Here is a 16,600-nt window from a genome sequence, read left to right as displayed (position 1 = left end):
CACCACGTTCAACAACCAGACTGTCAGTCCCCTGCCGTGGACTCGGGAACCGATGTTCTGCGGTAACAGCTTAATGACCTATTTCCCCGGCCTCTTTCCCCTTCACTACGCCTCCCAGACTAGCGGGCGCTGCCCTTGTACTTGCGTGCCGGGAGTCTAGGAGACCACAAGGGAAACATAACATCTCAGTCTGATTCAAAGACTGGGAGAGGGGATTCTTTTTGAACATTTCCACACTTAAAGAGATCTTGTCAGAGGCCTGGGGAAAGAAACTCGGCAGAATCCTATGGTTTTCACGAAAGCCAGAGCAGGGCCATTTTACATGCAATGATTAACTGGAAAATTTGTTCCTTCTGAGCTACCAGGAAACACAATGGAATTAGTGCCGAAGCCCCATCCGGGAGCAGAGCTAATACTGCGGCAGGAACAGCTCATGCTAATCGTCAGTGACCCGTGTGAATAATGTTAGTCACCCAGGGAGGAGAGGCTGGAACATGGATGCTTGGTGAGTCCACAGAAGCCGGCCCTGAACATTTTTAATTAAATAATTTGAAATAGAAAGATGTAAAATAAAAGGAAATCTCCCTCTTATCTCTGTCCTCTAGCTCAGGGGTCAGCAAACTTTTACTTACAGTCTCTGGTGCAAGTACTCCCCTGTCCTTTTGCAGCCATGAGAGCAGCCACAGATAATGGGTAAACTAATGATCAATGCTACGTTCCAACAAAACCCACGTACAAAAACAGGCAGTGGGTTGAATTTGGCCCACGGGCCATGGTTTGCTGACTCTGCCCAAGCATCTAACTTCAGAGGAAACTCCTATGACCAGTTGCTTATTCATCCTTTTAGAGTTGATCTACCCCGCTAATTTTTTGAGGAAAAATAACTATCCACTTATAAACTGATAGCTTGTTTGTTATTTTAGTGTTTTATTTCACCATTGGTTCCTCAAATCAATTTAATAGACTCTCACAATTGTATTCAATTCCTACTAACTCAAAAGTACCTCTCAAAAAATCCTGGTTTTGTTTTTTCATTTTTCTCATACAGTCATGTGTCACTTAGCAGAGATACTTACTGGGAAAACTGTCATTAGGCAATTTCGTCATTGTGCGAACATCACAGAGTGTACCCACGCAAACCCACATGGCACAGCCTGCTACATGCCTAGTCTATACGGCACAGCTTATTGCTCCTAGGCTACAAAGCTGTACATCATGTCACTGTGCGGAATACTGTTGGCAACTGTAACACAATGGTAAGTATTTGTGTATCTAAACATAGAAAAGGTATAGGAAAGATAAAGTATAAAAGATTTTAAAAAGGTAGACTTGTAACCTGTGTAGAGCACTTACCACGAATGGAGCTTACAGGACTGGAAGTTGCTCTGGGGGAGTCAGTTGAGTGAGTGGTGAGTGAATGTGGAAGGCCTGGGACATTCCTGTACATTACCGTAGACTTTATAAACACTATACACTTAGGCTACACTAAATTTATTTAAAAAATAGGCCAGGTGAGGTGGCTCACACCTGTAATCCTAGCACTCTGGGAGGCCAAGGCAGGAGGATTGCTTGAGCTCAGGAGTTCAAGACCAGCCTGAGCAAAGTGAGACCCCATCTCTACCAAAAAATAGAAAAAATTAGCTGGGCATGGTGGTGTGTGCCTGCAGTCCCAGCTACTTGGGAGGCAGAAGGATAACTTGAGCCCAGGAGTTTGAGGCTGTACTGATTGTCTCTGAGACATGTCTCCCACCACATTGCACCATGGCACTCTAGCCCAAGCAACAGAGTGAGACTCTGTCTCAAAAAAAAAAAAAAAAATCAGCTTACCATAACTTTTTTACTTGATAAACTTTTAATTTGTTTTAACTTTTGACTTTTTTGTAACAACACTTAGGTTGAAACATATTAGCTTTTGTACATGTTGTACAGCTGTACAAAAATATTTTCTTTCTTTATATCCTTATTCTATAAGCTATTTTCTATTTTAAATTTTCTTATTTTTTTTTATTTTTACTTTTTAGACTTTCTTTATTAAAAACTAAGACACAGGCTGGACGCGGTGGCTCACGCCTGTAATCCTAGCACTGTGGGAGGCTGAGGCGGGTGGATTGCTCGAGGTCAGGAGTTCGAAACCAGCCTGAGCAACAGTGAGATCCCGTCTCTACTAAAAATAGAAAGAAATTATCTGGCCAACTAATATATATATAGAAAAAATTAGCTGGGCATGGTGGCGCATGGTATGGTGGACACCAGGAAGTAAAAAACAACCTCAGATGCTGCTAGCCTAAAGCATTTTGTATTCCTTTAAGTCATCGAAGTCCTCAAAGGATTACAACTACAAAAAATTTGGAGAATGGATTCTGATAGACATGAGACCCAAAGTAACAATATTTCACCAATTAATAAAAAAGTCCAATAGGAAATTATGTTTTGTTTTTCCTCATGGTAGCAATATAGTTTTATAACAAAATAACCAGAGAAATTAAGAAACGCAATATTCACTTGAGTTGTTAAGTTAAACCCAAGATTTAAAACAGACTTCAAATTTGTGTTATGTCAGAGAGTCTTCAGAGATTCAAGTTCAATGACCTCTAACTTGACGGTACTTCCTTGGAAACACTAGAGGAAGGACATATCCAAACACTAGAAGACTTGTTATCATTGACAAAACTTCTCGTAATAAAAACATGTGAACAAAATAACAATGTTCCCCCCCAAGGACAACTCTTTAACATTAGATAATCTTGTTTCTTGATTCAACTTCTCAATTTAGGATTCAGAACTTACCAACACACTGCGTCCTCCCATTGCCCACAAATCCATAGTTGCAAATACAGATCTTCTTCCCGTCTCTTTGCTGGCATGTAGCATGTTCATGGCAAGTGGCACAGACATCTAAACCTGAATCATAAGGTGTATATTTCAGAAAAAGAAAAACGAAAGACAAGATACATTTAGTTAGTGGACATTTATGAAGGAGAACCAAAATTTGATTACCAAAATAAAACAGGACAGGTCGGGCGTGGTGGCTCACGCCTTGTAATCCTAGCACTCTGGGAGGCCGAGGCGGGTGGATCGCTCAAGGTCAGGAGTTCGAGACCAGCCTGAGCAAGAGTGAGACCCCCGTCTCTACTAAAAATAGAAACAAATTATCTGGCCAACTAAAATATATATAGAAAAAATTAGCCGGGCATGGTGGCGCATGCCTGTAGTCCCAGCTACCCGGGAGGCTGAGGCAGGAGGATCGCTTAAGCCCAGGAGTTTGAGGTTGCTGTGAGCTAGGCTGATGCCACGGCACTCACTCTAGCCAGGGCAACAGAGTGAGACTCTGTCTCAAAAAAAAAAAAAAAAAACAGGACAGATCCAATCTCATCCTTAAAAACCTTCAATGGCTATTTTTTCCCACAGAATAAAGCGCAAATTCCTCTGTGTGACAATCAATGCTCTTAACAGTCTACCCCAACCACACACAGTACCCTCTAGGCAGAAGAGGCCAACTAATCTTTCCCTAATAGACTAGGCATTGTCATACATGCATGCCACAGTCCTGATGCTCCTTTACCTAACATGCCTTTGTCTCCTTCTCTGCCCAGCTAGCACCTGTTCATATTTCGAGACCCAGCTTAAATGTCACATTTTCCCAGGGTTCTTCCCCCTTCCTCCATTCTTAAGGAAAAGTAAATGCATCTTCCTCTGTGCTCCCCTAACACTTGTACATTCCCATATAAATCATGACAACTTGTCATTATATTTGATTCCAGCTCTGTCTTCCCAGCTCGGTATTATGAATGAGCCACTCAAGAACTGAGATGACGTCATTTGCCCATAAATTATTCTGGCTCAGGACAAGACACTCAATATATTTTTATTGACTGCCTAGATAGAGAAATCTGAAATCCTACTTACTACATCTCAAAAAGCAAATGGAGGGGAGAGGAACAGATCTGCCTATTACCCTATCCATTTTTCTTTTAGGGAAAAAGTGAGTGTGTTTAAGATAACAGTGAGATAACAGCCAAGTCCCAGCAGGATGACCACACCCCAATTATTTAGATAAACAGCAAAAGTGTTTGAGGCTAAAACTCCTAAAACATCCAAATGTACCAGATGGTGGTATATGGCTCAAGATCAAACAAGAATTCCTACCCAAGGCAGTGTGGTATATTGTGTTTCATTCTCAGTGTCTTTGTAATTTCAGGAGTGGCCTAGTAAAGAGAACCTTCCCAGCATTGAATTTCAATTCAGTCTTGGCCGGATTATTATCTAGGTAATACAGCCGAGCCCTCAGGCCTGCTCCAGGCACGAAACCAACTGAGACTGGAAGATTTATAAATACTGTTAACCATGCTTGTTGTTTTGTCGTTGTTGTTGTTTTAAATAAAATATAACACAAAAATGAGACAATCTACTAATCGTCACTAAGTAATACCAAATTAACCATGGAATATTTATAAAATTTATTATATCTCAGCCCATAAAGAAAAATGCAACAAATTTCAAAAAAATAAAAATTTTATAGGATGCATTATCATCTTTTTATTTTTTTAGGATGCATTATCCAACCACCATGAAATAATGTGCTAAAACTATGAAACAAAACATAAGACTAGCATCCTTAAAAGAAACCTACATGCTCAGCGTGCAACAAGATGGGTTTTTAAAAACAAAGAAAAAAACCTACTTGCAAACCACAGAACATTCTTCTAAATAATTCTTGAGACAAAGAGAATATCAAAATTGAAATGTTTTAACACTAGGTGTGAAAACTTGTATACTCCAGGGAATTTGAGTTTTATGTGTTTTTATACTTTAAAAGAAAGGAAAAAAAAAAAAACAGGCAGCCAGGAAAACTAACCTAGAACTTTAATGCTAGAAGCTTGAAAAGGAAAAAAGAAAATGGGGATTTAGGACATAGTAGAGATTTAAAAAAAAAAAAAAAAGATGTTAAAGAATTAGAAAATATAGTCAAATCCATTAAAAAAAAATTTCTCCAAAGTCAGTGCATTGTAAACACCTAATAAAGTAGCCAAAACTCAAGTTAAGTGAAGAAAAAAGTTAAAGCAATTCCTAAAAGTGTTTGAAAAAAATAAATAGGAAATTTTTTAAAAAAAGTAAAAGCATGCACAAATATACAATGTTAGGAAGAAGAAAGGTCTCATAACAAAAAATATACAAAAGGTTGTTTTTAATTACAAAGTCTTCCAGTTAAACACTGCAGAGTTAATATCCTCCCAAACCATAGCACACCCCCCCCCCCAAAATACATAAAGGACTAGACAAGGATAAAACCTGGGAGGGAAGATGATAGCGGATGAAAGATGCTAACAATATTTCAAAAGATGGGAAAGAGATGGACACATGGTAATTGCCTTAGCAGAGAAGAGGAACTAACAGCCAAGCCCAGAAAGGCCCAGGAATCAGAGTCACTGAGTACCTTGGAAGACAGGCATAAGAGAGGGAATGAAAGTTCAAGGAACAGGTTGAAAATATCTGCAAGGAGTAGCTGGATGCCCAGATTCCCTCACTGATGCTAGCACAAGATAGAGTTGTACAACCTGGGGAAAATGAACCAGAAAGGCTCCACATTAAAAGGACAGCAGGACAAGCTGAATTGAGGATGAGTCCCCACACCTAAATTTCCATCAATATGTGTCAAATATATTTAACCATTTTAACACACAACATTTTAAAACAGTACCATAAAGATATGGTAAATTCATAATGATATGCATCCAAAATCTTAGAACTATTTCTTAAATAACAGCTCCTGAGTTGAGTCCGAAAGCCCAGCTGTGATCAAACCATACAATGACAAACATTCTCCCCAATTTAATTTGGCAAATGAACGCAATCCTACTAAAAGTCCCACATCTTGGGTGCAGAGTTTCAGTTTGGGATGATGAAAAATTCTGAAGATGGATGGTGGCAATGGTTGCACAACATTGTGAATGTACTTGATGCCTCTCAACTGTACAATAGCTAAAATGGTAAAATTTCATGTTTTATCAAAATAATGAGATAAAAAAATTATGTTTTTGCTTTTAAAATCAACTTTATTGAGACATAATAATATGCAAACAATAAAATGCCCCCATGTTTAAGTATACAATTCGATGGGTTTTAACAAATGTATATAATCATGAAATAACTGCCTCAATCAAGATACAGAATATGTGAATATACAATTTGTTTATCCATTCATCTGTTGATAAATATTTGGGTTGTTTTCATTTTTGGATTCATGTAATTAAACCTATAATTGAAAAAAAGGGAGGTTGGAGGGAAACCCAAAGGATTCATGTAATTAAACCTATAATTGAAAAAAAGGGAGGTTGGAGGGAAACCCAAATCTTTTTTTTTTTTTTTTGAGACAGAGTCTCACTTTGTTGCCCAGGCTAGAGTGAGTGCCATGGCGTCAGCCTAGCTCACAGCAACCTCAAACTCCTGGGCTGAAGCGATCCTCCTGCCTCAGCCTCCCGAGTAGCTGGGACTACAGGCATGCGCCACCATGCCTGGCTAATTTTTTCTATATATATTTTTAGTTGGCCAGATAATTTTTTTATTTCTATTTTTAGTAGAGACGGGGTCTCGCTCAGGCTGGTCTCGAACTCCTGACCTCGAGTGATCCACCCGCCTCGGCCTCCCAGAGGGCTAGGATTACAGGCGTGAGCCACCGTGCCCGGCCAAGAAACCCAAATCTTTATAGGGAAATCATTTTGTTCTGGATCCCAAATTTCTCATGATGCCACTGAGAGACAGTAGATAACAGCTTCAGAGAACAAGTAACTAAAGTAACCCAAGCCTACAAGAATCTTTCATTAAAAACCAAACAGATCTGTTATAAGATACTTTGCCAACAAACAGACAACATAAACACACTGTCCAAAGGCTAAAAAACATAAGTAGACACTGAAATCACACACAAATATGAGTGTAGTAAAACCATAGATATTAACACTATACTATTGAAAAACAATAAAATGTGTTAAATAAAATAATTCAAACTTAAAGCTGTTGGAACTTGAAACTATTCTGAACCTTGAAAGGAATGTGGCTATGCAGCCTGAGTCATGCTGCATGCAGTGCAACTTTCGCCTTTTTCCTCCTGTATATAATTAAGACCAAATCGCACAAGAGATAAGACCCCCTCAGATCACCACCCTTCCTCCCAGAATAATAAAGTAAACTTGCTTGGAATGTAGCAATCTGTAATCACTGTGGCATATATACTGGTCCTGTATGGAAAATGTAATCCTGTTAAAACTTCTGTATAAGTGAAACCTTAACTTCTCCTCTTTGAAATGCTGACCCCATTAGTCTGGAGTTGATGTTTCCAGGAGGCCATCCTCAAAGTTTGCACTCAGATAAACTCTATAAGAATCATATTTTCTGAATCTCATTATTATAGGTTGACAAATACAAAAATGGTTACTTTTTTCTTATATGAAATACTTGTCTTTATAAACATGCAGCAGTTATATAGATCCATTTGCAGAAACTTATTATCAGCTGGAAAATGACCACTTCATGTAATTTTTGAGTAAATCTATTAATAATAAACATACAAAAAAAAATTAAGAAGCAAAGAGGTGCCACTCGATCAGGTAAAGGAAGTCCAGTCCAAATTAGTGACAGAATATAAACTGTTCTAAATATGGCCTTGTAGGAAGGCAGCCAGATACAGGGGGAAAGCACTGGACTTGAAAGCTAGTCAGAACTGGATCCTAAATCTAGCTGAGTCTAATTCATGTGTGACCTTGAACAAACCACTTAACCTTTCTGGGTCTCAGTTATTTTTTGGTTTTTGTTTGTTTTGTGTGTGTGTGTGTGTGTGTGTTTTTGTTGTTGTTGTTGTGGAGACAGTCTTGCTCTGTCACCCCAGTTAGAGTGCAGTGGCATCATCTTGGCTCACTGCAACCTCAAACTCCTGGTTTCCAGCGATTCTCCCACCTTGGCCTCCCAGAGTGCTAGAATTACAGGCATGAGCCACCTGGCTGCCCAGCCTGGGCTTCTCAACTTTTAAGATGTATTCAAACTACCTAGGGATCTTAATTTTGTTAAGCTGTAGGCTCTGGTTCAGTTGGTCTGGAGTGGGGCCCTATATTTTGCATTTCTAACAAGCTCTGAGGTGGACATTTTGAGTAGCAGGGGTTACATGGCCCCTTAAAGTACTTTCTCCCTAAAGTTCTGACACTTCATCCTTAAGGTACTTGCTTTAATGATCCATTAAGAATAATTTAGCATAAGTATAACTCCAAGGACAGTATCTGGCATGCAGTAGAATTTGGCTCAATAAATCTTGTTCCCCATACTGGAAAAAAAAGACAAGATGGGTTCCAGGCTACCAAAGGCTAGACTACCTGCAGAGGAGGAAGTGGTTTCCGTAGAAAGACAGGGAGTCAAGGAGGGAGGTACCTCATTTGAAGCTTACTACTCAGCCATGATTAGCCTATTCTGCAGGCTTTGAAGGACAGCCTTCTGAATTCTAACAGCTTGAGAGACCAAGTAGCCTCCTGGAGGGGGAAAAACTTATCCTAAAGAAAGAGGCAGGGAGCATAACCCCACCCGAGGACTGCCAAGGGGACGGCTTCTGACCACACAACAGAGTCCACTGTCCAATAGCCTGCAGCTCAGTTAAGAATCACCTGGAGATAGAGTGACCAACTTGTCCTGGTTTTATTACAAAAAGTCCCATATTCCGGGAAATCCCTCAACTCAGTGCAAACCAAGACAGTCGGTTACCCTTCCCAGAGAGCCCATTAAAATGCAGAATCCCCAGAGATTCTGATTCAGTAGGTGAGGGGGCGGGGCCTGAGAATGTGCATTTCTAAGCCTCTCCCAGGTGGATCTCACCATGAGTAGCAAGTCTAGTTCAACCTCAAGGACTTGACTTGGGTCAGAATCCTAGGGAGAGAAAAGGCAATACTGAAAGAAATCTTCCACTAAGTCTAGCACAGCAATTGGACCAACAAGACAGAGTAACTCAAAGGAGAGGAATTCTCCAGGCCAATAGAAAGATCACTACAATTTTGCCATGACCCGTGGGAGAGCTGTGTCAAGGGAGCTTGGCATCTGCGTCAAGGATGGCTTTAGCTCTGTCACCAGCAAACTCGGTACCTGAAAGCAGAGAGAAGGTAGTAACTGAGGGACTACTGCAGAGGCGAGGGACCCCAGGGACACCTAGAATTACAGGCAGAGAATTGAAGAGTCCAAAAACTAGGAGGAAAAGCCTAACAAGTACCCTTTGTTACTCTCATTGTATCCTCCAGGTAAGGCTGCTAACTTGGGTTCATGTCCCTTTGCAGCTCTGCAGTGACTAAGCCAGCAAAAACCAGAAAGGATGAGACAGGTTTTGGTGTCTCAACCAGGGTTGGAGTCTTCTCTCTTGCTCCCTGGTTATGTGATTTTAGGCAAGCTAAACTGTCAGTTCTTCAGTTTTAATCTATGAGATGGAGATCATGTGGTCAAGATTAAATGAGAAATATAAATGCTGCATGAACGCTAAAGTGCTATGCAAATGTGAGAGATAATTTACATGAATATTTATGTCTATTTCCATAGATCTTGTTATTCTTGTTAGAAACAGTCTGCAAGAAGCAATGCCTGGTATTTGCCATGGTGGTTAAGAGTGCTTGGGTTATAATCCTAGCTCTGCCACTTATTAGCTGTGTAATCTTTGATAATCTCTGTGCCTCAGTTTCCTATAAATCTGGAAAATGAGGATAATAGCAAATCTTCATATGGTTGTTGTGAGGAGTAAAGAGTAAATGAGTTAACACAAAGCAATTAGAATATGTTAGACGTTTGTTATAATAACAACTCTTTGTTAATGAACAAACAAGGACACTCTCACGGACAGTTAGCTGGCCAACTCCCAAGATATACTATCGGGAAGAGTGATGGAGAAATGCATTGATACAAAAAGTCAAAGCCGTACCTTTGTGTAGAAAGATGCCTACCTATTTGTGGGGCTGATGGTCTAGAAACCATAATATCCAAATTTACATAATCACTCCCTGCCTTCCCCACACCCTCCCAGCCTTCTGGGAAATACCTGACTCAGAAGTTGAAAGTTCACTTCCTCACCTTTTCAGCCCTGCTCACCTTGTCCCTCGTCTCTACAGCAACCAGGGAAAGCTGGAACTCAGGAGGTGGTGGAGGCTGCCAGCCCCACAAGCTGGGCTCACTCTTTACATCCATACCTGAGCAAAAACTTAAAGGCACTTCTGAGACAACAGCTGATGGACTTTAACAGTCAAGCGAAGAAGGCAGTGCCTGAATTTAAATGTTTCCACCTAATCCCCAACTATTCACAGACCAAACAAATCACTACATAACCTTCATGAGATTTTGGCTCTCAAACTCATGCAGACAGCTTAAATGACCTGAGGAAATGAGCCAAGGGGGCCCAAAACTCAGGAAGAAAAAGCATTCCTAAGTCGTCTCTAACACTACGTAAAATTGCACTGCTCTTAAGAGACTGCATCAACTTCCAGAGATGGAAGGACCCAGAGAAACCTCATAGTCTCTTTTCTCCAACATTCCTGAAAGAAAAAGAAACAAAAAACCCACAAACAAAAGCATAGCTTCTGCTTTAAAATCCTCCAAAACAAGAGAGCACTCTACTCTCTCCAGCAATGTAATCCTTATAGGGCAATTGGAACCATTACATATTTCCCACCCCCACCCAGACCCAGGACTGACATTGCACATCAAGAAGGCTTAAACTTTCCTGGTATTAAACGCTTCATCGGTTTTTCTGTTCACTTTCTTGTGTGAGCAGGATCAACAGGCAGTGGAGCCCCCACGCCTGGCCTCCAGACCAGAAACCAACCCACGCTGAGTGCCCCTGAGAGCCCCAGTCTCAAAGCTGAGTCTTGAATTAAGCAGCCATTAATTTAGGCCACACCCTAGGGTTCCTGTCCAGCAGTCACCCACTGAACCCCCACCCGTTCTTTTCACACGCTGTCTCACACCTGACTCATTACCTGACTCATTCCCGAGCAGGCCATATACTTTCTTTTCACTCCATGCAATTCGTTTCCCCTCTGTCCTCCACAGAGCTGAGGCCAATAGACCATTTGCTGCTTTGAGTTGCTAGGATCCCATTTTAGGATTTGACCAGAAAACTAAGGGTATCCCAGGGCCGAGTCCTTGGAGGTGGAAGACAGGCCACGGTGGGGAATCTTCAACTCTAATTCTGCTCCCTTATTCTACTTAACTTTAAGTCACTCCAAAACAATCCACTTTCAGCAGGGCATAGTGGCTCCTGCCTGTGATCCCAGCACTTTGGGAGGCTGATGCAGGAAGATGGCTTGAGGCCAGGAGTTTGAGACTAGCCTGGGCAACATAGCAAGACCCCATCTCTACAAAAAATTGAAACAAAATAGCTGGATGTGGTGGCTCATGCCTGTAGTCCCAACTACGCAGAGGCTGAGGTGAGAGGATCCTTTGTGTCCAGGAGTTTGAAGTTTGAGGTTGCAGTGAGCTATGATCACACCACTGTACTCCAGCCTGGGCAACAGAATTAGACCCTATCTCCAAAAAAAAAAAAATTTTAATTAATTCTCTCCATTTCTCCTCTTTCATCCTCTTCCCCACTCTGAGTGGTGAATATGCTACTATGATTCATGAAGACAGAGTGAAGACCAAGCCTAGGAAATAAACGATGAGTGAAGCCAGGTGCACTTTATACAGTGAGAACAACTTCCCCAGCCCTCTCCACCACTGGCCGCATGATTTTCAAGACCTCTGCTCATCCTTCCTCTGACCTTACCCAACCCCAGCCAGGCCTGAGCCAACAAGCCCCACAGCCACTCCCAGACTCAAGCAATGCCAGAGAAAAGTTAAGAAACAGGACCGACTGGTTCCACCCTCCTGCCCTTTCCTACTTCTCCATTCCCCCATCCCAGCGCCCCACCAAGCCCAACACCCTCCTGCTACTCTAGCCATCTGACTTGGCTCTCCTCCCCCAAACACCTTCAACACCAATTAATGTAATTCTGCCCACGTTGCCAGGGAAGAGACTGAATATATAAACGGACAATGGCCAGACCACACATGAAAACAGAACTCCCAACCACAACCTGCAGCAACCAGTTCAGGAACTCTGTAGCAATCAGCCCCAAATGGTCAGGACTCAGTCAATAACGACCAGCTTCCCTAATTTTTGCCCCCACTTCCAACTTAGGATCAAGGAGAAAAAGCCAAGTATGACCCCCCCCCAACCAATCGCATAGGACGCCTGCTGCTAGTAAGCCCAGGCCCCCACCCCCAGCTTCCCCAGGCTGGGCACACCCACCCCCTTTTTCCAGGATAAAGCTTTCCCAACCCCCTGCTTGCCTTTGAGCCTCTGCCAAATGCAATTGATGGTGGAATGGTGGCTGACTCCCTTACTACAGCAAGCCCTGAAAAAATAGCTCTTGCTTGTTCTCATTTGGGTGGTCTTCATGCCATACCGGATTACTAACACAAGCCACAATCCCTACCCACAAGGAGCTCTTAGTTTAGTAAATAATCACATTGCAGTGCGGTATAAGTATACAACATGGTACCACTGGTGCTGCAAAGAAAAGCAGATAGCTGTAATGGGCTTCCTAGGAGGAGTGAAAAAAACCAGGCTGATTTTGAAATATGAACAGCACTCACTAAGTAGGCAGCTATGGGAGAAATGCAGTTCTTCCCCATTCTCCCTCCCCTGTCAGAGACTAACCTCTCCCACCTGTAGCCCAACTTTAATTTTTGACCTGCTGTATCCATTAAATATCTCATTTATTTTTGCTTTTGCAATTTTTCCCTTCTACTGAATAATATCCCTCAGTTTAAACAGCTTGAGTCTGCATTGCTCTCCCCAAAACTCTTGTACTAACCTGACCAGCCTGACTGAACGCTACATTCATTTTCCTTTTGATTTTTTTTTTCCGAAACAGTCTTGCTCTGTCACCCTGGGTAGAGTGCAGACGCGTCATCATAGGTCACAGCAACCTCAAACTCCTGGGCTCAAGTGATCCTCCTGCCTCAGCCTCCCGAGTAGCTGGGACTACAGATGCATGCCACCATGCCCGGCTAATTTTTTCTACTTTTAGTAGAGAGGGCATCTTGCTCTTGCTCAGGCTGGTCTCAAACTCCTGAGCTCAAGTGATCCTCCTGCCTCAGCCTCCCAGAATGCTAGGATTACAGTTATGAGCCACCATGTCCGGCCTCCTTTTGACTCCTTTAAAGAGTATCTACTCTGTAGCCAAGATGTCTGCCCCCATTCTAGAGCCCTCACATCTGAGTCTCACTCTCACTGCTCTACTAGCTCTGGGTCTCCAGGGACCAGAGCCATCAAATCCAAAGCCTTTGTTTCAATCTCTCCCCTAGCACCAGCCCTGGCTACCCTTTATCTGGTTTCCTTAACCCTACTAGCCCTGTCTTCCTCCTGCCTAGCTGGCTGCTGCTTCTTTCTCCTCTGCTTGCATCTACTGTCTAAACTTGGTCTTCCCCAAGAATCTGTCCTTCGTTCTCTTTATCTTGTCAACCTCAAAGTGTCCAATGACCATGAAGTCTACGTTGCCTCTTGTTCACAGCCCTAACTCCCTATTGATTTCATCTCTCCAAAACCCATAACAGTACCTCAAATTCAGGATGTCCAAAACAATTAATCACCTTTCTTCCCAAATTTTTTTTCTCCTCCTGTGGAATCATATATCCAAGCCACCCAGTCCCCAAAGCTTAGTGTCATCTTTCCTCTTCTATTCTCTTGCACCTTCACATCAGTTATTAACTCCTTCCTCCAGTTCACTTCCACCTTATCATCGACATTCAGTCCTCCTCTGCAGTCATGACTGTGGACCCAGTCCTCAGAACTTCTAGGCCAGCTATTGCAACAACTTTCTCAATGAGCTCAAAGCCTCCTGTCTTACCCTACGTTCCCCACCGTCAGGAAACCTGCGCTTCATAAAACTAGATTTTCCAAGGTTGAAAATGAAGGGAGAATGTCTACATAAGGAGAAGGGGTTCAACCAGGCAGCCCTGACTGCTAGTTTCCAAAATTCACCCCACAACCTTTCAGTAGTTGCTGATAACCTCAGGCAGCTAATAGCTGTGTTCAGCCATCTTAGCCTAGCGATTCAATGGGACCACAATGGACAGTTTCCTAGGCTACAGAGTCTACAGCGAAGATCCTGAAATAGGCTCCAAGCTGCTGCAAGCTTTTATGCACCCTCCCGTGGGAGACCGAGTCAAGAAAAGAAGCCCAACCAGAACATCTGATGTTACAAAAATGGCCCCTCCAGAAGGTTGAGCCATTAAGAGATGGTAAAAGCCCCAAAGCAAAGAGAATTTACAGGGGGCAGGAATCTGAACAGCAAAGTCCCCCCATATGTCCTCACATGGAAATTCCCTTCCACTTCAGGATCAGGGTTTGGCTTTATTAAGGAAGCTGGGGAGTTCCTTAGACCCACTTTTCATATCATTCCCTGTACAAAAACCTACAATGACTTCCAGTGGCTTCCCACTACCCAGAACAGCTACGTGCAAACTCCCTGGGTTGCCAGTCAAGGCACCCTGACCTCTGTCTTTGCTGCCTCCATGTGCTTCCTCGCGTTGTCCCCTCTGTGTGGAATTCATTCATTCTACACACATTTGTGGAAAGCTGACTGTGCCTTCTGCTCTGAGCTGGGATGCCTTTTCCACATCTTCCCATATCCAATTATAACCAGACCTTGATGGCCCAGCTCAAGGGTCATCTTATCCATTTACACCACCTGACTCCCCCAGCTGGAAATAATCTCCCCACACCTTCTCAGAGCACTTATGGCATTCTGCCTTTTATTACAGTTATTTGGGTGAATGTCACTGCCCGCACGTGTCTGAATCCTCCGTGTAACTCCTACCACGCTCAACACTGTTTTGCAGGGGAGAAAGAAATCAGCAACTACCTCAATTGCCTGCAAATGGGTCATTGGCTTGTCTGTCTCCTGCGTCCTAAGCCCAGGAGAGCTAGCACTGCCTGCTCATCCTGCACAGGGAAGAGCCGCCTGTTGAATGAATGAGGGAATGAATGAACTCTTTACTCCTGTAAACTTCCTTACACTTCTTTCTCACCGTATTTAGCAACCAGTTCTTCATCACGGTGAAAAAATTAAAAGTAGGAAGAAAATTGCTTCGGGTTAAGAATTTGTCGTGGCAAAACCAACCGCAGAGCCGGAAGCGTGACAGTGCCCCTGCCCGCCCTCGCCCGCCCGGCGCCCAGCCCCCACCTCGCCACGCGTCTCCCGGGCAGCGGCCGGTCCCAGGGGAGCGGGCAAGGCCGCCTTGGGACGGGCCTCCCCCGCGATCCCGGGGCCGGGCCGGGGCGGGGAAGCCCGGGCGGGGAACGTCCCGCTCTCACGAGCTCCGCCTTCCTGATCCCAAACGGCTGGAGCGGGCCGCACCTGCGCTCCACGCCCGGGCTCCGCGCCCGCCCTACCCGGGGGCGGGGAAGCGTCCGGGTGCGCCCCGCGTCCACGAGGGCCCAGCCTGGGGATCCAGCCGGGGACCCCGCAGGGCGCCCGCGCCGCGCCCGTGCCCGCATGTCCCCGCCGGTCCCTGCCCGCACTCACCGTCGGTGCGCGGAGCTCCGATCGCGCCGCGGCCCAGGCCGAGCAGCAGCAGGAGCGGCAGCAGGCGGCGAGGCGGGCGGCCAGCGCCCCAGGGCCCCCGGCCCATGCCGCCGCCGCGTCCCTCCCGGCGCGCCCGCGACTCCTCCTGCGGCCCTCGAGGCGCCGAGATAAGGCGGCGGGTGCCGCGGGGAGGGGACCGGCCCGGCTGCTTCCGGCGCCGCGGGGTCCCCGGGCGGCCGTGGGGCTCCGGCCCTCCCTCCCGCCGGCCCGGGCACCGGGCGGACGCTCGCTCGTTCCCTCCTGCGAGCCCGGCGCGCAGCGGGCGCAGAGACCCGCTCCGGCCCTCTGGCCGCTTACTTTCCAAAGCGGGGACAGACATTGATCGGATAATGACACTGCTGAACAGGGAGACCGGGCTGTGCTGGGGAGGAAACGTGGCCGCGTGTGGAGCGCACGGGGGATCCGAGCCGGTCGGGGGCTCGGGGAGGCGCCCCCGGGAGAGTGAGGGATGAGGGGCAGAGGGGTGGGCATCTTGGAGGATGTGAAGGAGAGCTGGGGGTGGGGGGGGCTGCACCTCCGAGGGGAGGAGAGAGGGCGGGAAGCCTCGGGCCGGGCCACCACGGGCGACAGACTTCACCAGGTGACAAGACCTTAAGAAAGTAGAGCTGTGATGGGGGGAGCGGCTGGCTGGAGTCCCCGCTGCCCCGAGGACACGCGGCTCAGGGCGTCAGGGAGGGAGTAAACCAAGACCTGAAATCCAAGCGGTCAGAGACAAGCGTGACAGTGACAGTGCCGAGGAAATGTGTCCTAGAAATGGAGAGGGAGACCTCCTTAGGGCGGGAACAGATGGTTGGAGGGAGACATTAAGCTGCAAAGGTAAATAAATCCCTTAAACGAAGTAAGGGAGGTTGCTGTGACAGGGTTTTAAGCAGGGAGTGACTTCATGGGGCAGATTCTGTGCGTCTGCTCTGTGGGATTGGGGTCGGGGGTGACGGGCAGGGAGCGCAGCCCGGAGC

The 16,600-nt window shown here is 45.1% G+C and overlaps 1 protein-coding gene and 1 long non-coding RNA gene across 2 annotated transcripts in view; one reads left to right on the top strand and one right to left on the bottom strand.

Annotated features, from left to right (window-relative positions):
* The window catches only part of SUSD1 (sushi domain containing 1), a 98,356-nt gene extending 82,666 nt beyond the window's left edge, over positions 1-15,690 (bottom strand). Inside the window, exons 1-2 of the mRNA XM_045563626.1 lie at positions 15,585-15,690; positions 2,788-2,901 (exon numbers count right to left, since the gene is read on the bottom strand). Of these exons, the coding sequence (XP_045419582.1) occupies positions 2,788-2,901; positions 15,585-15,690 (220 nt within the window). The remainder of the gene's footprint in view (positions 1-2,787; positions 2,902-15,584) is intronic.
* Positions 236-4,334, top strand: LOC123646537. Its single transcript, XR_006737934.1, has 3 exons — positions 236-505; positions 1,049-1,256; positions 4,199-4,334. It is a non-coding gene; the product is annotated as an uncharacterized LOC123646537 (long non-coding RNA).
* Positions 15,691-16,600: the final 910 nt, after the last annotated feature.

This window comes from Lemur catta, chromosome 10 (assembly GCF_020740605.2).
Source record: "Lemur catta isolate mLemCat1 chromosome 10, mLemCat1.pri, whole genome shotgun sequence".
NCBI classification, from domain to species: Eukaryota; Metazoa; Chordata; class Mammalia; order Primates; family Lemuridae; genus Lemur; species Lemur catta.
This window is presented reverse-complemented; position numbering and strand designations above follow the sequence as displayed.